Source organism: Watersipora subatra, chromosome 4, assembly GCF_963576615.1.
Source record: "Watersipora subatra chromosome 4, tzWatSuba1.1, whole genome shotgun sequence".
Classification (NCBI taxonomy): domain Eukaryota; kingdom Metazoa; phylum Bryozoa; class Gymnolaemata; order Cheilostomatida; family Watersiporidae; genus Watersipora; species Watersipora subatra.
Window position 1 is genome coordinate 9,806,379 of NC_088711.1, and position 22,507 is coordinate 9,828,885.

The 22,507-nt window shown below is 35.3% G+C and overlaps 2 protein-coding genes across 4 annotated transcripts; one reads left to right on the plus strand and one right to left on the minus strand.

Annotated features, from left to right (window-relative positions):
• Nucleotides 1-409: 409 nt before the first annotated feature.
• Nucleotides 410-5,975, minus strand: LOC137393816 (4-hydroxyphenylacetate 3-monooxygenase reductase component-like). Its single transcript, XM_068080522.1, has 4 exons — nucleotides 5,910-5,975; nucleotides 5,534-5,792; nucleotides 2,883-3,033; nucleotides 410-1,389 (listed from the first exon to the last, which is right to left on the minus strand). Exons 1-4 carry the CDS (start codon nucleotides 5,952-5,954, stop codon nucleotides 978-980), a joined length of 867 nt encoding a protein of 288 aa, XP_067936623.1. The 5' UTR covers nucleotides 5,955-5,975; the 3' UTR covers nucleotides 410-977.
• A 1,628-nt stretch (nucleotides 5,976-7,603) lies between these two features.
• Nucleotides 7,604-21,278, plus strand: LOC137393604 (leucine-rich repeat-containing protein 27-like). Of its 3 annotated transcripts, none has more exons than XM_068080233.1 (12): nucleotides 7,604-7,618; nucleotides 10,209-10,461; nucleotides 10,908-11,100; nucleotides 11,263-11,409; nucleotides 11,916-11,991; nucleotides 13,754-13,909; nucleotides 14,446-14,607; nucleotides 14,842-14,933; nucleotides 15,884-16,043; nucleotides 16,971-17,097; nucleotides 18,363-18,417; nucleotides 20,785-21,278. In XM_068080233.1, exons 2-12 carry the CDS (start codon nucleotides 10,246-10,248, stop codon nucleotides 20,841-20,843), a joined length of 1,443 nt encoding a protein of 480 aa, XP_067936334.1. In that variant the 5' UTR covers nucleotides 7,604-7,618; nucleotides 10,209-10,245; the 3' UTR covers nucleotides 20,844-21,278. The 3 variants fall into 3 exon arrangements, with proteins under 3 accessions (XP_067936334.1, XP_067936336.1, XP_067936335.1); XM_068080234.1 differs by lacking the exon at nucleotides 7,604-7,618 and adding an exon at nucleotides 7,677-7,766; XM_068080235.1 differs by lacking the exon at nucleotides 18,363-18,417.
• Nucleotides 21,279-22,507: the final 1,229 nt, after the last annotated feature.

Consider the following 22,507-nt stretch of genomic DNA (forward strand, 5'->3'; position numbering starts at 1 on the left):
CAATTCTGACAAGCCATTGGAAAAACACAACGCCAGCCTCTATTTGAATGCCACCTCTATTTGACCACCCCTATAAGGGAAGGGTTAGAAAAATTGAGTGCCATGGCGTTCAAAGAGTGGTTTTACATTAAATAAGTTATTGTCGAAAACTTTAGTTAACCAAAATAGTTGAAAAGCTTTTCTGAGAGGTTTAAAAATGATATGTGGAATCGCACGCATTCAAGTAAATGATTAATTACTATGATATAATGTATTAAATCTCTTAACCGGAGTTTTGCAAGTACCAATTTCAGTAGCAAATAGCTTACAGCATTTCTAACTCATATGATAAAAGTTGCGTGATGTTGTGGGTATGTACCCTGTTATGAGAAATTCTTATTATTGAGAGAACAAACATGAATAACTCTTTGATACTAGTAAGTAATCCTTTAGTAGTTTGTGTAATCTAAGATCAAGTGTTAAAATTATTTAATGAAATAATGTAAAAGTACCATGTATGAGAATAGAGAGTTGAATACAACAGCCTTCAGTGGGTTGCTGCACAGCACCGATGAACACATTGATAGTGCAATACCATAGAGCAAGCGCGATACCGATAATAATTGTTTTATACAATTACTTTTGCATGCAAAGCTAATTTTTTGAAATCAATCAAAAGATTCTGCAAATACATTGATTCTTTAACACCCTGTATCACAAAAAGGCTTCAAAAAAATAAAAACATTTGTTCAAATAAAAGGGAATGCACTTCCTAAGAAACTTATCTTTACATAAAGATCATTCCAAAACTCAGTGAAGACATGGCTCTATTCGAACAACATGATATAATGATAACTGATAGATGCCTATTTAATAGCTTGAAGAAATCTGAGATTGACTGCTAAAACCTTTGTAGGAAATCCTTTAACTTATGTAATAATAAGTTAAAGTTCCTGCCCTGTCCTTCCGCCAGGGCAGGAAGGGCACTAAGCGGGAGATTAGGGTAAGTCTCGCTTATCAGGTAAAATAAATGTTTCTCTAGATTCTGGGCTAAGCAAAACTTCACTGGTATAATACTCTCGAAGATAATTATTACTTGTCAGTTCCGTATGACTCTGGAGAAAGTCTTCAAATGTGTGATTAGGAGGCATGCACTGCAAGGCCTGAGCTATAATATGAATATAAAACATAGTGATTGTCTCACTGTAGCCAGATTTGATTTTATCTTTGTTCTGTTTATTATAATTCATGATACCCCGTTTGATGAGTGGAATAGCAGCCTCCTTGCCATGCTGAGAGATATAGTTCCAAGACATGCGAAGATGCGCCTCATGCGTCCACTCCTCAAACGGCAGTTTAGTGTTTTCGAATGCCTGCATGAATATCTCATCTCCGATCGACCGAAAAGCCCTGCAAGATACTTCTCAGACATAACATCCACAAACTTTTGGTGTCGGCAGTCAAAACATGACAACGGGTGCGCTGTTGTACTGCTCAAGATAGCCCTGGAGTTTTATATATAGCTTGCACAAAGGTCACTAGTAAACTAACACAAGAAAGAGAATATGTAAACAGTTGCACAGACTATAATAGTTAGCAAGATAAACAGAGAATCAGCATCATTTGTAGCTGTATTATCTAGCTAAAAGCTAGCAGATAGCTTCCTATCACAGGCATTACCTGACTTTGGCAGTGAATTTAAGCAAAACATTATTCAATTACTATACAGCTCATTCTACAGAAGCAGCGTGGATCATTGTAAGAAAATGCTGCATCCAAACGATTGGAACAAAACATAGTGACCAAATCCTTATAAGGAGACGACTTCTTTCACATGTGTTCTGAGGTGCCAATGAGCTAGATTCTGGCTGGTGTGACTCAGATCAATGCACAAAGATGAATAGAATATTTAGAAAAACTTAAGTTTACTAAATGTATGCCTAGTGACAAACCTAGCACAAGTAATTACCGCAGTGAGAATACAGCGCAACTGCACCAAATACCAGATAAAGAGGAGATGAATCCAAATAATAAAAATAAATAATTCTGCTGTATATTTATACCTCAACATACGAGCTTGTATGTCAATTTACTCATGTTTCAAGACACTATTTCTCATATAAATAACTACAGTATATACAAATTAATCCGTTAACACACTAAGAAAAAAATCACATAAAACAGGATATTACGGTGGAAGAACGTGTTTTTAACTCTTGCAATTCAGTACATACGCTAACAAAATAACAACTGTCTATTTAGATGTTAAAATCACTAAAATGTACTTGTAATGCACTAAAATGTAGCATTACTATGTACACTGTTGTAAGTTTTTACCTTCGAGACAGACGTAGTGGCTAACAGCGGTTTGAGCGACTCGACAGCAACGTGTTCAGTACATTTTTGTGACGCTACGTAACAAAAACTTTGAATTTAACTTAAATGAATTTAGTTTAAAAAATACACTTAGAACTAAGTTTTAATTTTTTACAAAACTTACTTTAATTTTGTTGTCAAAATTTTTTATTACTTGTTTCTGGTTTGGCGCTTTTTGTCTCGCATTCACTATAACTTTTAGCCAACCTTTTTAAACTTTTTGTCAAACTGATTCGAGGAAAAAGACTCGAGCGATGCTGTTCTCGAAAGCGGCCTCTCACATACTTGGCCATATAGTGGCTATCGAGAACCGGCTCATATATCAAAGAATACTTGTATCTCAAAGAAGAAACTTGTTCAAAATGCTGTTTTCTCATACATTGGGGCACTCTTACGGCGAGGTATGACTGTACAAGTAATTACCACAGCGAGAATGAGAATACTGTGCAACTGCACCAAATACCACAGAGAGAGGAGACGAATCCAAACAACAAAAACCAGTCTTAAACGAATAAGTAACAGTTTACCTTTGATAGTAAAGCATGGGGTGCAGTGTTGTATCAGGGTTGGAGTGAGCTTGCAAGGCTGTGCCATACCAGACGCAGTGATCACCTATGACTTGGCTCTTACTGACCGAGCACTGTATTGCCCCGGCACTGTCCCGCAGTATCGGCATTCCTTCAATTCACGTACATCAGTCTACGGAGTCACAGAGAAAGTATCGCAACTACTAACGTAGTAGTAGTAAGTGAGTAACGCAACTACTACATAAATTGGTGTTAGTTATCAGTGGCAGCAATCCTGTATGAAATCATAAGTGAAATTTTTTTTAATATTCTACTGTGGCTTTGGATTGAAAGCTTGTACAACAGCCCCTACTGCCACTAGCAAATGTGAATTAAAAACTATATAACTATAATAACTATGTAGATGTATATAAATAACTATATAAGAATACATGCAACTATGGACACAGATTATTATGCAGTTTTTTCCATGCCCTCAAGTGATACAATTTTGACCCTTCGTTTTAATTGATAGCAACCAATGAATCTGTTTAAATATTATCAACTCACTGAGATGGAAGATTTATTTACCTCCAATTTGATGCAATTCTCAAGCATGTTTTTACTGAAAGCATTACTCATGGTGATTCGAATCCAGATTCAACTCAATCTAAATTCATCTTTTCGAAACTAAACTAATTTAGATTGCAAACCATGATTAAAGGGGCATTATCAAAAACAATAACTATAGCTGACAAATTGAAGGTTGAAGCACAGCTATTTAAACTGGTGGACATCATGTCATATGTTTATCACACTGAGACTGAATTAATACCACTAGCCTTTTCACAATGTACATAGGAAAAGCAACTTCACCAAGGGTAATTTTCACAACGAATAATTTTTAAAGTTTTGACTTATTTTCTCTGTAATTAAGGGAAGTACAAGCACGTTGTTAGAATTTAGAATGTTTCACAAAAGAGCAATATTTTAATTGTTTGAATTTGGTTATTATATATATTACTTTATTGGCAATAACTTCATTTCAAATAGAAACATGTTTTAAATCATGCCATACAACAATAATAAAACAAAAAAAGGGTGACAGCCACTAAAAACAAATAAATGGTTTGACAAATGATGTTTAAAATAACTTTCTCTGCGAAGAGAACGCATATTAGGTGGAAGATTGTTCAAGCAGCTGGTAATATTTTCAAAATAATGTTAGGTGTTGTACGCAATTTTTTTATATCAAGTGCGTGGAAATGAGCTAAAAACCTGTAGATTACAGGTATGAATACATATGAATACATAGATTACAGCATTGCAGTTCAGCCACATGCTACTCATGTAATCACAAAAACTGAGTCTGACGTAATTGCTTAGGCATTGCATTTACCTGTTTGTCAACATATACCGTGAAACCTCTATTTGATTACCACCTTTATTTGAACATCACCTCTAATAGAACGCCACTCTAAGAGAAGGGTTGAAAAATACAGCCGCCATCCTTTAATTGAACGCCACCTCTATTTGACCGCCCCTTTGACATTCTTTGATCTTTACGAACCCATAATAGAATGAGATTAGTAAAAAAGTGCCCTAAAAACGGTACTAATGATGATTCAATTACATCAATAACAATTAATTCTTTCGTTGTTGCTGTAGTATTTGTGATGGTTTTAGTGACAGTGTACCTGAGAAGATCGATCGTCACAATCATAACTACACTCCGATTCGAAGTCAATAAGGCCTAAATACGATCCGTTGTTTTTAGATTCATCCATAATGCGGTTTACAATCTTACATGAAGACTTTAAAGCGTTTTGATAAACGATGAGAAGTTTTGATAAACAATACTCTTTTAGTGTAGGAACACTGTAAGACATAATAACAGCTAATGTTAGGGCGTACCAAAGTCCTTTTTCTAACTCAAGAGCTTTACAGTTTTTCCTTTAAAACTTTGAAAGCAACACCATCCAATTACTAATTGTATCCGACTAATATTTTTTTAATCGAAGTAGTTTTCTGTTTAACTCGGTCTGATAGTTCGACATACACGAAAAATGGTTTAGCAAAAATGCTGAGGCCGACAGCATAAATGTCGCTCCGCCCGAAGGAGAATGCAAGATATAAGCAGCATTTGCATTACTTCGCCGTAAAAAGGCTAAATCTTTTCCCGAAATTCTGACGAGCTAGTAAAAAATACATTGCCACCTTTTTTGAACATCACCTCTAATACAACACCACTACATGGAAAGGATTGAAAAACAGAGTGCAATGGCATTGAAATAAAGTTTTTTATGGTATATACCATATATAGATAACAAAAGGTCTCTAATATCATAAGATTTATTGTAGAGATTCTATTATCAAGGTGAATTTCATTTCGACTCAATACCTTATAATTCTCTACAAACGCCAATGATACTCAATAATCCTGAATCTATATTTAATGTTTGAAATTATAGCATTGAATTCAAATTGATTTACAAATCTGTAATAAATCATTCACTAACAGATACAAAAATAGATTTATCAAAAAAGAGTTTGATGTATAGACGGTATAGCTCTACCGTCTGAAGGAAAGATAACTTTTTTACTACAGCTGTTTAGTATGTGCTACAGCAAGTCATATCGACCACGAGTAGAATATAATGACACATGTTTACCTTTGATGCCTTCTTCATGCTCAAAGTCTTTAAATTGGTGACATTTCAGATCAGAAGATAAACTTTTGGCAAAATGCATTCCAGTCTTTATTTGTCTATGCGATAAAATATTAGCAGCAAAGTGGCCACTAGATTGAATAAACTTGTTGATGATGTTTTCATTGTAAATTGAGATCAGTACAGTTGGTGGGTTTAGAGTGAGACTAGTGAAGCTACTGCAGGTAACACCTCTCTTTACCAAGCCATGCTCTGTATCCTCCTACAAAAAATGTGGGACTATATGTATAACCTACAGCCTGGATGCTCAATGTTGGCAAGAGAACATTTGTGTCAAAAATATAACATCTAACAATAACTGCAAGTGCAATTTGTATACCATTGATGATGTAACAATGACAACTGCTTGAGGAAGAACTCTCATAACTGTCTTGAAACTGCACCTTCTTACTAACGGTCGCTGTATGCTCACCCAACTCCTGCCCAACTTCCCAGCACCTTGCATCACCTGAGTTAACAAATAAAAAATGTAAAATGGTGGCTTTAAGACTATATTAAGAGCTACATTTTTATAGCTGAGACTATAAAGCGGAGCTGGTCGAAGATGCGCACAGCAACATTTTTGCTGGCCCGGTGTCAGTGGCGAGATTGCATACATATATATGGTACACAGATGCAATGTTTGTATTATGCATTCCCAGGTTAAGCATCATCCGATGCAAGAAGATGAGTTATCCACAAAACTGCGAGAGTTTTATAGGCACAGATGTACTCACTCTTAAAGGTGACTTGTGTCTAGTTATTGATTACTTTTCTAAATGAATTGAGACTTAGCCTATAGAAACTTGAACATCTAAAGAGGTGGCTATATCATGAAAGATGTGTTTCATATATTCGGAATCCTAAAGTGTGTATGTCTGACAATGGCGCTTTATACGACAGCACTTGATACAAGTTTAGGGATTGCACTCAAAAACAGGGTTTCAGATTGGCTACTAGCACCCTAAGGTATCCATGTTCAAATGGCTTCGCAGAGATTGCAGCCAAAACAGTAAAATATTTGTGGTACAAAACCCACAATAAAGATACAGCTTTGTTAGCCTATCGGACAACACCATTGCCATCAGAATATTCACCTAGTGAAGTCATGTTTTCTTTTCTAGACGTTTCTGTTAGCCTGCAAGAAGGTGTTTAGGCGCTCAGGTTCTGTTCTTTATGTTGCAGAGGGTTAGCAATTGAGTGAACTTGTCTAAGTACGTCATGGTAGTGTAACTATTGGAAATGATGGCTAACTCAAATTGTTTAGGTCATGTCTGGAACGGGTCTGACATCTTTTAATGGTTTTTCTGGCATGCCAATTGATGGCTCTTTCCTCATGGGCTACTCCCACAGAAGGTTTCTAAGCTACTTGTAGCTGAGTATATGATGACTGTCTTTATTGCCGATCCTCTAATGTATTATGTGTCATGCTCATTGTAATATTGCGTATATCTCCGGTGTTTAGGCGTCTCTCTATTATGCTATCTGCTTTTGCTAATACTAATACTTCTATCAATGATATACAGCCCTCAGCTGTAGGAGCTGTAGGCCTATATCATTGCTTCTATACAATAACTACACATGTATTGCCTACTGTTTGAGACATGTCCATAATAAACGTTGAAAATATTGGAGCAAATATATTAAGTTTATATACCGTATCTTAATTTCCGCGAGCGTCTAAGTTATCAATATGTATTAGTTCCAGCCATATCGATGCTAACTCCCGGGAATAAACGCACTCGTTATTGGTAAATTTGCGTTTGTTCTCGCATATAATCGTTTTCATTGCCTAATCAATTTCACACAATGGTAGCAAAAATGCAGAGTTCAATAAAGATTACTGTTAGTGATTCGCTTACAGTTATTACACATACCTATCGTCAAAGACGTCTAACTTACAAATAAGTAAAGCGTAATAATCCTCTTTCTACTACAGATTACCGCGCCGCTTAAGAGTATTTTATAGGAATATGACCTTGACATAGTTAGAATCTCAAATCATTGCGGCAGCACTGTTACATACGAGTAATGCGTCTCAAATGTCAGGTATTTGTTTGCTATGGTGATCGGCGACGCTTCCGGAAGCCTTTTTTTAGTAACTGATCACGTTTTCAATTTAGTGCCACTGGCAATAAGACCATGACAAACATATTCCAGTAAATCACGAACGGCTTTATTTTTCTAGTTTATGAAGGTTTGATGTTACATCATTAATATTGTCCTACATATGTAAACAGATTCAAACTATACTGCTCTGACTACGATTGTTAGTTATGTCGATGGCGCGAAATGTTGTTATGAGTGGTTGTGGAGGAATTATGTTATGCATAACTAATCCAAATCTACACACAACATAATTGCTGAATTTGCTTGTCGTATTATTTTATTGTGACTATGTTTAGTTTGTTCACTTTTTCTTAGCTTGGGGAAACTAATTTAATGATTACTGGTTCAGGTACAAGCACTTGAAGGTGTTAAGCTATTGTAAACAATACTAATATTTACCAGTCAACGTTACTTCTTTATTCTATAAGTCAAACAACGAAATACACAACTAACAAAATTCTAAAACAATAATATTAATGACAAACACTTAGAATAACTAACGAAAGTTGCATCCTTACTGAACGGTCGTCTATGCTTGTTGATCAGTCCTGCACAGCTGTGAGTTTCGACAGTCAGACGAGAGTCATGAGAGGCTATAGGTAGAGAGTGTCGGCAGTTGAGACAATGGCGTAGAAGAGGCTCAGCTGATGAAGGAGCATGAGGCTCCAGAAGGGGGAAGGCTCACCAGGCTCCTGCTGGTGAGCCTCCCATCAACCTGGGAGAGAGGCTCACCAGCAGGCAGAGAGGAGAGCGTCCAAGGAGGTTCTTGGGAAGAGAGAGAGAGAGCGAGAGTTCAAGCTAGAGCTGCTGAGTCATTGGAGCTGTTCTGTTTTATAGATGTCTGGCATATGGGATGGCTAGCCTGTGGGTGTAGGTTGAGTGTTAAGGTTCAATTCTTTTTGTCAGGAGTGTGAAGATATCTTGTTTGCGTAAGTCTTCAGCTGATGCACGTGATGTGGACATGTAGAATGGAGCTCGTGACTTACTTCTGGTATCTAGGTCATATTTGACAGAAGTGGCAGATCTGTATGTGACTCATTTGACTCATTTCTAACGTTTCTCCGGTGGCTTTTTGATGATGGTGGTTGGTAGGTTTAATTGCTTCAACTTCCCTTTGGCATTTTTTCCATCTGGTGTTGACACAATTTCTATGATTGATTTCTTCAAATTTTGAAGTTCGTAATTTTTTATTGACGTTTCCAATTAGCGAATCATATGATGTCTTTTAGGCGTCTTGCTGCTTGTATGTATTATATGCTTATCCTGTGGTCTGGCTACATTCCCTGTTGGTATCTTGTTTTCGCAGTATCTCCATACAACAAGTTATTGCCGTATGAAGCATCTTTAGCCAAATTATATAAATATTTGCAACACGTAACTAAAATAAACTAATCAACATTGATTGAACACTTTTGTAATTTAAATGCAAAAGCTCCAGAGTTGTATTAATGGTTAACTTTTCTAACTAGAAAACCTGTTACAGGATAACGTTTAAGGAAAAATATTCAAATGATCCAAATCAATATCTTCTGATGATACCAACTACCAAAATAGAAATATCATAACTATTTTATGTCATTTTAAGTGAGCAAATTTTATGTTATTTCGTCGACAGTAATTATTAATTATTTAGTAGTTATTCACATTTTACATATTTTTGTAAAATGGTGATATGAAAATGATATGAAATTGGATTATGCAATTGTACCCGAAGTGGTTAAAAACAACCATTTTTGTGTAAGTCTTGAAAATGCCACCGAGTTAAAAAACAATTACTTATGTTGATGACATAAACGATTCAGATTTGTGTGATTACACATATAATTAAAATAGCAATAGCAATAACATAGTAAATAGCAATAACATACAACAATACTAACCTTTTCGATGTAGAAATTTAGTAAGTAAAACGCAGTAGCAGTACCCGTGCAAGTTCTGTAGTAGCTGTAGTACTCGTAGCTGGAAAATACGTAAAAGTAACTCAGCTGCGGAAGGAAATGAACATGTTTACAATCACAAACAGTGGCAAATCCAATGTTTTTAACCCTTTCACCGAAGTAGACTCATTTATGCGTTTTCTATGGTCGACCGCCGTAGACGCAATATTTGCGACTTTCCCTGCAATTGCTAGCAACTGAATTTTATTATTCGTTGATAACACAACCAACGATCTTTAAGACTTTTATAGTAGTGACAGTGTTGTCCAAAGATTTCTCTATAAAATTAGCCTGAAATTTAACTTTAAATCTCCGTTTGAGAATTTCCAACTTAAAAACAAAGATTTTTTGTGCGAGTTCATTAAATGCGTCCGAGTTGAAAAACAAATAACTACTTATGTTGATGAAATTATAGCCATATTAAATAGCCATATACCAGGTTTATATTTCATATAATGAAATTATAGCCATATACCAGGTTTTACAAAAATGATATTTTTGTAAAACCTAAAACACATACATGGTATAAGAGTCAATTTTGTTTTCGTTTTATGCGAGCTATAACTTAATTTAATTTACTAAACATATTTTAGGTGCAACTATAATCTAGTCAAAACAGTAAATGATACAATGAATGGTTTGGAGACACAAGAGAACGAGTTGAGTCTGGACTCATCAAAGATTGAACAGGAAGCTTTGGAACGAAAAATAAAATTAGGCAAAGCTAACGACCATGTTCTTCATTTGATAGAAAATTGTAAACTTACTGGCGCCACATGTTTGGATTTATCAAGGAAGAGCATTGCAACAATTCCAGATGAGCTTCTGGAGCTTACTCATCTTGAGGTAAGCCGTTTTCTTTTTCAGTTTCTTCTATCCATATACCTATTAAGCATTATAGAAAAAAAAACTCAAGTACCAAAAATCTTAGCTACTCATATATCCTTAATAATGGATCACTTGTTTTTAAAGGTAGGCTTACGTATCAGAGTACCGAGTAGGAGAACGGTAACAACTATTCTAAATATTATTTAATGTAGTAGTTGGCACAATAGCCTGATGAAGCATTCTAGTTAAGGAAATATTTTAATACACTATAAGTGAAAAAAATGTATAACTTTTAACTTGTTCAAACGTATGTTTGGCAAGTATTTCTTTAGCAGCAAACAAATAAAGTAAACCGAAAGCTTTGCAGTTCTTATTAAGTCAACTTACTGTTCGCAGAAGACTTGCTTGCTGTATATATCATCACGTTTAATATTTTCAAAATATTATTAATCTTCTGTTTTTAGAGTTTGTATTTGGAAGGTAATAATCTAAAAAAGCTGCCAGAAGAGTTTTTTCAAAAGCTGCCTTGTCTGATGTGGCTTGATATACGCAATAATATGCTGGCATCATTGCCAAGTGTGTATATTGGCTCACATAAACATCTGACGCATCTGCTTGTTCAAGGCAACCATTTACAATCACTGCCCTTAGAGCTGGGTATGTACCATTGCTGCCTGGTGCTATCCTTAGTACGGCGCCAAATTATTACCTGTTGTTAATTAGTTACAACCTGTTTTGATATTCTTTAGCCTTTTGTTTTGTTCACGCATCTTTGAGTTACAGTGTTTGCTCAGAGTTGACTGGATTTCAATTTTGCAGGTCAAGTAACAACACTCAAGGGCCTCAACATTAAAGGAAATCCTATCAAACACCCTCCTCAAGACATACTAGGTCAAGGAGTTGCTGCCATCTTAAAATACTTGCAAACGATGATTCTCTCAAAATCAAATGGAAGTTTCAAACCAGGTACACCACATCATTATATTGCTCCAACAGTTCATGTGGTGCAGGAAAACAGTAGCTCAATTCTCAAGCACTGCTAGTTTATTCTACAATGGCACGTAATTAACTTTATGTAATTACCTCTATGTAATTACTTCTATGTAATTACCTCTATGTAATTATTTCTATGTAGTTACCTCTATGTAATTACCTCTATGAAAGTATCAAATTGAATGTGAGCAGCAATAGCCTGTGGATCTATTTCTACAACTAAGAACTTCAGTCTGTGTGATGTGGACACTTGGACTGGAGCTTGTACTTATACATATATGCATGCTTTGCCATATTATTGACCAGTACTGTGCTTTTTGTGATAGATTTATCTGACAATGCGTACAACAGCGAAACTTGTTGGTAAGGGCCATTGCATAAGATCATTGCATGTCTCGGCTCTCACTACCGTGTGTGGTCCCGCATTGCTGTTAACTCCTGTGGCAATAGTTATTACTCTAACTTACCTAACTTCTCAGGTGTTTTCGCGGTACAAGATGAAAATCATGAAGATTCAGAAGATGAGCCAGCCATAACTCGATCTTCTAAGCCAAAGTAGGTGGCACGATGCAAGCACCTTTAATACACCCAACCTTTATACAGGGAATGCGTCAGGCATCACTAAGCTGTTCATTTTCTCTGTTATCAACTACCATAGGTGTTTGGATATTATAAGTGACTGTATCATCAGGCATTGTAGGATAGTTTAAGAACTAACAATTAATAACTGTTGCTATACCATCCCCCCTACTTGCACTCTAGCGCACAACTATTTGAGGCTGATAAGTGAAGCCAATGTTTTATACTGAAGTAGACCATAACTATGTGATAGGGGATGAAAGTCACGTCGTGCATGACATGTGATATAATGATTGGGTGATTTCATTTTATTCTTAAATATTTGTTCTTTTCAAGTTTGTTATTGAGATACCAATGAATTATTGATAGTCTGATAATAATTACTTCAACCAAAAGTTGCTGAACAGATTCACATTCGCATTAACTATACTGCATGGTATACATAATTATTACTCAAAAAAGATACTGAAATTTTTGATGATTTACACCATGATTTGTTTCATGTATGCATATATATCGATAATTTTATAATTTATTTCAAATAGAAAATGTGTGTACGTGTATACTTTTAATTCTGAAAACCAGCCGTGTGATTCTAAGATATGATTCATATACATCATAAACTCAGTCTGAACTCTTGAACTATGACATATTAACATAATCAAGTTTCTATACTCTCAGCTGCTTGTATACGCGACAAGCAGGTGATAGCTGCATGTCGTGTATACAAGCGAGTCATATATGTACTCTGTGATATATGTATTATTTTTCTTTCGCTAAAGTACTATGAAATAGCAAAAAAAATAGTTTTTTTCTGGCTTTAGCCAGAATTGTACATCGCCTCATGTCTTTTGTGATTTGATAACAAGGAGTGAAGCAGACTAGAGCGACAGGATCGACAGTAAAAGTAATGCGAACCCAAAAATGAGACGTCGTCCAGGACGCTGTAATGTAATAAAGAAGTGGTTTTATTGTGTTTTTTTAAGACTAATTTTTACACATTAATTATAAAATTTTTACATGATTGTTAATAAGAGATCAAACAGTTATTAAAGATTCTGAGAATAATTATTTGACCCAAGAGTAGCTGAATATATTAGCTTCATTCACTAAACTGAAAATTCATTGTAGTTAGAAGTGGAGAAGGAAGATATTGATGATCATCTTATTTAGTGACTGACACTTAACTCTTTAGTATTCCACATTGAGTAAATCAGTAATTCTGCTTGGTTGTTATCGATAATTAGAAGTTATTATTTGGAAATCTCTGCTAAACAAAGAGTTGTCTTCTCTTATTATTATATTCATTGCATGGTTTTCGTTAAACAAGGATTAAACTAGTACACCGACAAACGCGTTTCTCTGTACCTAGGCCACACTAAGTATTATTCACAAAGCTCTTTTAGTAAACATAAGTTAATAGCCAGTAACGAAACAAAGAGTAAAAAGATAAGGGTTGTCAGTTGCTGAGTGCTACATTTACACAGTCGAAAAAATTTAACGATAAGAATTGTGAAAGTTCTGTAATTATACAGACAGACATTTTTTCAAACTGATCAAGTTTAAAATAAACTATCAAGTTGTGACTTGTCAGTTTTAGTTTTTAAGGAATACACTAAATGGCCTGTTTTGTGTTTTATGAATTCTGTTTATATAAGTTTTCAAGCTATGAGTAGAGCTATTTAAGCTCTCATCTAAGCTCAGGAAGTACAACATGCTGAATGTTAATCATTCTCAGAGTGTCACTACATGACAGACCCCACTCAGGCAAGAGCGACACATCCGAGTTATACGGTACGACTCTGGCACTCCATAAGCAGACGAGTTATCAAGAGTTGCGAAAAGACAAAGTAGATAAACTAAAAAAAGTCGGTGCTTTTGGTAAACTGAACAGGTTAGCCTCATGTTTGATTGACTTTAACTTGTTTGATTTGGTTGATCAAGTGCTGTTAGTCTTGTGTTTGCTTATCTAAACCTCGGTTATAACTACGATAGCATCGTTATCTCAGTTTCAAGTGCTGCAATATAATACTATCATGTTTGTATAGTTCAATGTAAAAGTTGTGTATTATGTTAAGGTAATAAAAACCTATTTTATAAGATATGGTACACTTAAGCAGGAAATGAACCAGTCTTATAACATGGAATATTTGATAGGGCTTGACACAATCCTCTTTTTAAACTGCTGACTATAGTGTTACTTGGGGCTAAAATCATGCCAAGTGTAATGGCATAATCAGTTGTAACATTATGATCAATAATAATCTAAACAAAAAGAAAGCAACTCCCAAACATTTTAAATCATTCACTTTTACACAGGTTCTTTGCCTAGTAATATGTTATTATGTATATGTATTATGTATATGTATTGTGTTTATTATTACAATGTTATTATATAACAATCTAAAACTTTGAAATCTAATTTTGCAGACAGACAAGTCTTCCTCCAACTGGGAAGAGGTCAATGGATGTGAACGTATACCCTGAACCACCTCCTTCAGATATAATAGACAGGAAGGTGAAAGAGAGACAAACTCAGGCAATAATTCGAGAGAAGAATGAGAAGATAGATGCTATACTGCAGCGTCGGAAGTATGTTTTCATAGCTCTTACCTTATAGCTTTAGATCTTCGGTAGCATTTGAGACTATCTTTAGGGGTTAGATCATAGCAGCTTATTGGGACTCGCAGAGTGAGGATAGTAATACATTTTAATAGTCTTTCATCAATCAATTTTATACATTGTACAGGCAGTTTTATTGTCTATGTAAATTTTTTGCACTACAAACTTTCACCGCAAATTAATTCATTTTTAATTTTATTTCAGGGATGAAGAAAAGTTAAAAAGGTTTAGAGATGATGCCAAAACACTTCAGCGACAGAAAGATTATGAGAAGTACATGAATGGAGGAAAACTAGGTATGGTAAACTAGTTGATGGCACACCCTGTATTGTCACCGGTGTAGTCCTATGTTCTGGAATACATGTACTTGTTCTAGAATGTTCAATATGCAACTACCAGTTGTATATGTAAATGGTGTGTACACTATATAATAGCCATTGACACTCAGGAGTTTAAAAGGCTGCATTCATTAGAGCTTACCTATATAATTGTCCCAACCCCATTATCTACATGGCCATTTTAATTTTTTTTTCTCTTTGATTTCCTTGCATATTGGTAGTAATCTAGTTGTTTTTCACAAAGTTGTTTTACATTCTGACTTTTTTTCACATCGACTTTCAGGGGCTGCAATATGATCGGCTCCCATCAAAATACTTTATGTGTGATACCTATGAAACTCTTACAATAAACATTATCAGTTATGTTCACCTTTTTGAATTCAACCTATTTTTGTTAATCACTGAACTCGGGACCAGAAAGGATTTATTTAGAATTTGAGCAGACGATAAATAAGATTACCAATAAACTAGAAAGTTTTCAATCTATATATATATTTCTCAAAGTACGCCCGTGTGTCGTATATCTGTCTGCATTCTGGCTATAGCTATTATTAGAATAGTTTAGCTGGTCAAAAATGCTGACGCAATGTCATTGCCTACCGACATTTGAAGCTTACTAACTATGTTAGTTAAGTTTTCCATTGGCAATGTCCCAGGCCACTTGAGAATGGCCTGCCACTTGCTGGAGAGTTGCCTGCTAGCAAGTGGTAAGCAAATCTCACCACTTCTCATTGTTTATAAGATGATTTTTAATACCCGGGCAACCCCGGCAAGCACAGCTAGTTACATAAATAAAACTAAGTTCATAAGCTGATGTCTCCAATGTGCTAACTTTTTTAAAACCTTTAAGTTATAAATCTTTATAAATATAGAAGTTTATTGATAAAAGTTATCAAGTTTTTCTGTAGATTACGCTGAGCCAGGAAAGCAAGCCCCGTTTGACATCGCGGATGAGGATATGAAGATGATGTCTAACCAGGAGCGAATCAAAAAAGGCATCAAGGAACAGCATGAGAGAATTAGAAAGGTTTTGTCACCTCAGGCGCTCAAGTTGATGGAGCTAGAAAAGTAGGTCTTACGCTTGGTCATGTATGTTCATGGCACGAAACAAGCATGAATCTTTGTTGTTGTACAAAAGCAGCTCAACAGCTAAAATGTATTTGGTAGGAATTGTGAGACAAACTTAAAGAGCTTCTGTGTTAGTAAAAATCGAGGTCGTGTGATCAGGATTTATATAACTAAACTAGTGATTTTCCACCTTTTCTGAGCTGTGGTACATTTTTTTACATTTATACATTCCTGGGGCACCTCACCAAACAAAATAATACAGAATGACACTCTAACACTGTAATACATTTAGTTAATAACTTTTTAAATGTATTTATACACTCACTGTGAAACCTGAGCCTGTTCTAATGAACACAACACGGATATCCTTTCAGGATTGGTGAAAAGACACACAAAGTTTTGGGCCACCCGCTGACACCTCTGAATTTGTTGGCACAACCTCACAAAAAATCACTTTATGCGGGGCTTGAACCCATGGCATTCTGCTTAGTATACGGACACACTGACCAACTGAGATAATCAGCCACCTTTCCGACCTGAAGAATGCTTGTGTAAATACTTATTCTCTGTGCTTTCATAACCAAAAAAGTGAACAGGGATATACAACAGCCAATAATACCAAAGATAATGTTAAAAAAAGGCCTTTTATTCTTAATGTCTCGCCCCACACCTGATGGTCTCTCATGACAAACTGGTTAAAAATCATTGAAGTAGAAAATTTTATTGCGTTTTTCATAGCCTAAGTTTTTAAAACATGCGTGTTTAAGTTCACCGATTTGCAGACTGATTACAGACTGACTTACTTTGCTGCATTACAGGCGACTAGTGTTTCATCTCAAAAGCTCCAGAAATATTTTCCTGTTACATTTATAATATTTGAACCACATCAATGATCCACACGAGTTAGTGGTTTATCACTCATTACAGACAAGCGAAAGAGAAAGAGCTCAAAGACAAAATAAAAGAGCATACAGAAAGCATGAAGTCACGCAGGAAAAAACCCAAAGGAAATCCTCAAGAAGAGATGGACGCTGCCTTAAAGGAGCTTGAAATTGTATGTTGCTGTCTTACCTTTCTTTTTTATGGTCTGAAAACTGTATGACTAAAATTTTATTTGCGTTTAGTTTTTGCTAGGCTGTCCATAAATAAGCCCTTCTCACCGATTGTAAAACCTTACGAATACTGACACCATGTTTACTAGTCACTGACTCTACAAGGTTTGTTTTCTATCGCCGTAGATCATGTTTAATCCAGTCAACACACTCATTCAATTGGTCTCTTTTGTTTTTTGTTTCATTTTACAGCCTCCATTTTTTCAGCAAACCCACATTTGAAAATAATTTGTTGACGGACATTTAAAGGTCACAAATACTGACATTTACCATATCATTTGCTAGGTCTGTTTTTGATGAGCTTGTTAGCCAGAGACGAGCTTGTTCTGAATTATCTGCATAGCTGTTATACTCAGTGCACAGTAAACTTGGTGTGAAATGTTGATTTGAAATGATGGATTAGCTTCAGTTGTAAAAAGCAGTTTCTCAGTTTACAGGTAGTTTGTAACTAAACCTGATTGCAATTAAAACTGTGCCCTTGCTCAGTTTACTTGTGTTCATTGGCCTTTCTCTATTATTATAACTACACCAACTTACTGACCGAGCTTGAGCCACGGAAATGAGTGAATGGGAAATGTATGATGCATATGTTTGCTACAAATGCAACGCAAGGAACTGAATTTTATTGTTATGCATATTCTTCTGTGTAAACTGTTCAACTCTCCCGTCATAATTTACGCTAAAATAAAAATATTTTTAATAGAGTGCACAAAACCATAATTTTACAGAACATGTTTGGTCAGCTCTTTTTGCTTTCACAGGCAAGCTATTTCAATTTGAAATATTTTAGCCAATCTGAAATAGAAGTATATATTTGGCTACAGTAATATGGAGCAAAAGGATATTTTTCATAAAATGTATTAAATAGATGTGTAGATTTTTAGCCTAAATATTTCATGCTCATTTGTAAATTGAAGAACACAAGAATGCTGTGACAGACTTGCCTCTACAACAGTATTCAAGAAAGCCGTTATTTAATAAAAAACCTTGTAAATTGTAACTAGTATGAAAATACCTTATTGTTATTGTTGACTGTTTCGTAGCATAAAAAAGTATTCTCTCTGTTTCGTAAGTAAATGAAAATATAATAAAATTTCAAATATTTTTTTACACATGACTAGCAGCCTAACCAGTGCTCTGCACTATCTTCCATATCTGACATGATGAGAGCGTGACTTAATCTCCACACGTTTCTTACATTCTATAGGCCAAATTGTACAGCCAACAATTACAGTCAAGATACAATGAATTGAAATTCATAGGTAAATCCTAAACGGCATGCATTTCTATTTCCTAATCTATGTTGTGCTGAACAACCAATATATAGACTGAGCAGGCCATTTAGCTGCCATAATGGTAGAGTGTTTAGTTTCGTGATGCTAGTGGTAGACTTTCCAGTTTTAATCTGGTGGCCTCAGTAAGCAATATATAGTATATATATATTATAATATAAATATGGCTAATATAGGCTTCTATGACATAAAAAAGAGAGTTGTGGTGGAACAGCGGAGACCCATTGTAAGAGTGTCATCATTAGAAATGAAGTAATTGTAGTACATATTGTAGTAACTTGGTCTGAATGTTAGTTAGTGGCTAGTGATATAGTGCAAGCGTGAGATAGCAATCTGCACTATGGCATAAAGGTATTATGTATCAGATAGTGATCTGCTGCATATATTTAGGATAGTGATATAGGGTCTTTGGATAACGGATAGTGGGCTGTGATATATGATAGTGACCTGTGGTATATGATAGTAACCTGTAATATATGATAGTGACCTGTGGTATATGATAGTAACCTGTAATATATGATAGTGACCTGTAGTATATGATAGTGACCTGTGGTATATGATAGTGACCTGTGGTATATGATAGTGACCTGTGATATATGATAGTGATCTGTGGTATATGATAGTCACCTATGGTATATGATAGTGACCTGTAATATATGATCGTGACCTGTGGTATATGATAGTGGCCTGTAATATATGATCGTGACCTGTGGTATATGATAGTGACCCGTAATATATGATTGTTACTTGTGGTATATGATAGTCTCCTGTAATATATGATAGTGGCCTGTGGTATATGATAGTAACCTTGGTATATGATAGTCACCTGTGGTATATGATAGTCACCTGTGGTATATGATAGTAACCTGTGGTATATGATAGTGACCTGTGGCATGGAATAATGAAATGTTATATAGGATTGTAAACTGACATCTAGGACAACGATCTGTGATATAGATTAGTGACCTGTTACACACAGTATCTTAATAACATGTAGCTCTGCCATCAGACATTTTCTATGCTTTTTACATTAACTATTTATGCCTAAAGTGTTAATGCTATTCTGTTTGTATTCAATTTATACACTTACCTAATAAAATTGGTAAATGAAGGTAAAACTGGTAAATGAAGAATATCTTGAAAATGTCACTAAAAGTCAAACCTGAATCATAATTTAAAAGTTTTATGTTAGTTGTTGTAATTTTATTTAATTTGGACAGCGAAGTCAAACCAATTTTTAATTTTTATAATTTGTTTACTTTTTTCCAAGCGTGTGAATAGAGGAAAGACATTTGGTTGCGTCAGCAATACTGGATCACAGGCTGTATTGTGATCTGTATTGAGCTGTAAAGAATAGTGAGATTTAATGCAGGATGAGGTCAATGAACTAGAGACTGTAGCCTGTGAGCTGTGCTGTGTAAATAAATATAGGTTATGAAGTGCTGCAATTACCGGTCTAACAGAACATTAGATGTTTTTTACAAGAATATGCTAGAAGTTTGTGTTTATTGTTCACTTTCATTGCTTGAAGTACAAACGGAGCTTGAATTAATATTCGTGTTGTGTGATTGATGCTGGGCATGGCTTTGGCTCTTAAGCTTAGCTACGCTATATACTTGATCGCTGAAAGTTGTGCAATATTCCTCCTGTTCTGAGGCTACTGATCTGCCCTATGCGTTTAACACTTGTCTAGGAAATATATTCAGTCTCATGTGTAAAACATTTACAATCAGATTGAAAACTTAGCCAAGGTGCTTGAGAAGTTATACTCTCTTGTTATTTTGTGTTCTATTATTTTCATTAGTTGTGCTTTGCAAACTCGACTTGTTCACTTACTTACATACCTGCCAACTCTCACGCATTGGGGGTGAGACTCGCAATTGCTCCATGCCTCACGCATCTCACGCCCGTGTCACGCAATTGCCCCTTTTACCCAAGCAAACCTGTTTTTTTGCCCCAATCTTCAAGCAGTAATCATATAGTTACTACTAATAAACAACTATGTATAAACATATTTGTGGCATTCTCATCTATCAATAACCTCCACGACATGTGGTTTCCATATGGAGTTATATTATCTTTCGCTGTGGTGTTTTTATAGCTATAAAAATTTACCCCACTTATCAAATCCTCGCGTTTTCATTGCCCCAAAATAGACTTTCACTTCTTTTTCCACTCCAGGGTTGGCAGGTCTGCTTACTTAGGTTTGGCAAGTCTGCAAGCTCGACTTGTTCACTTACTTAGCACACATACATTGCCGTAGATGATAATGACTGAGAAGATAATGTGAGCATGTTCATAGTTTAAATAGAACTAGGTATATCTTTATTGTTATAGGCAAAAAGACTACAAACAGAGCTGGATCGGCGGCGACGGAACCTCGACTACAGATTTAAGGCCTACAATCCTCCGGGATAAGAGAGACACACAGACAGGTTTTCATTTTATTTTTAATCTCGATAATGCCATGCAAAAAAGGATTTAAATATGCTGTGCTACAAAAGTACATGCATCTCCTGATGTTATATTTCACAATTTCTTTTTTCGGAAATATATTATAAAATCACGCATCCACGATATTAGAACGTGACAGGTCGCTCTTGTTCACTAACATTTCTGCAATCTACTTGTATGCCAAGGCACTATATATATATATATACACATATCATCTTGCTTCTTACCTACATAGAGATGATCAAGCTCTCACTTATAGCATTCTTTTGGGTGCAAAAGCATTCTTTCTGTTTTATCGCTTTAGCATGTTCTGCTAGATCAGTTCACCCGTTCTCTTAAGTTTTGTACCGAGTTAAAGAACATCTTGTAATTAATAAAGGGTCTGTCACCTGTAATCCGTATTCTCTCTTTGTTATGTTCACAGAACTTCTCTTGTTCAAGTTTGGTGAGCATTCTACAGGTTTAGAACAAATAACCAGACATGATAATAGTAATTACCAAAGGTAGCACAATGGCTCAAAATTTGAGCTGTAAATTTTCAACTCTGAATCTGTATTCAGCTCTATCTTAACATCTTGTTTGTGAAACTTTTATGTGGCTTATCATATTTTTACTATTGCATTAACTATTATACTATTTTGTTAAGCATTAAAGCTCATTAGAAATTCTATAAATTATTATTTAGAATTTAGCATATTCATTACTTATTTAATAAAATTTTGTACTGTAGTGAGAATCGATAAAAATTTAATGGGCATTTGTTAAATGCTTCCAGCTTGTATTATAAAAGTGAACTGTGCTATCAGCCTTACTGCTCATCATTTGTCAACTTTTAAAATCATAAAAATCCTTCAAGTTTGTACTATCAATCCTAAATACATACTTGCAATGACATGCAAGAGTTTGTAGGCTCACATGCTCATGGAGCGAGAAAGCCTGCATCTAAAGAGCATCTTGGAAGTGAGTCTACAAACTGGGTATGTAGCAACCAGACTCAAAAGAGCTGTCAGCAGGTGCGGTGAATGCACGGTGTAGGTCAATTAATAATGCGTATTGATAATTGCTTTTAAGTATTAATTAGCAATTTAATTTACTGCAAAATTTGTAGGTATGTTAATTTAAAACTTAATGACTGGTACAGTTTTTTCTGCAAATAATGTATTAATTCAATTATTAACGTAGAGTAGTATATAAAGTAGCTGATCTGGCTCAGAATTTTCGCCCTGACAGTTTTTGTCTAAAGATGTCTAAAAATCCTAGAATTTTCGAAAGTTTTCAAAATCATTGCTGATTTTGAAAAATGGAGAATATTAAAAATTCAAAAATAAAATGGAAAAGAGAGTTAGAAACAGGCACGGCTGTCACTTAGGTGACACGCGACTGCAGGACCTTTCGGTGCTGGTCACGCTTGCTTTTTGCGCCTATTTATTATACGCTTTTCTTTAAGCCTACATCAATTCATTTGACTAACGTTTAAAGCTTTGTAATAATAAATAAAATGGAAAAGAGAGTTAGAAAGCGGGCACCACTTGAGGCGGTGTCTGACATTAGAAACCTCTACGGAGAGGGGAATACGAGCTGGCTTCGACAGGATGCCAAGCAAAGC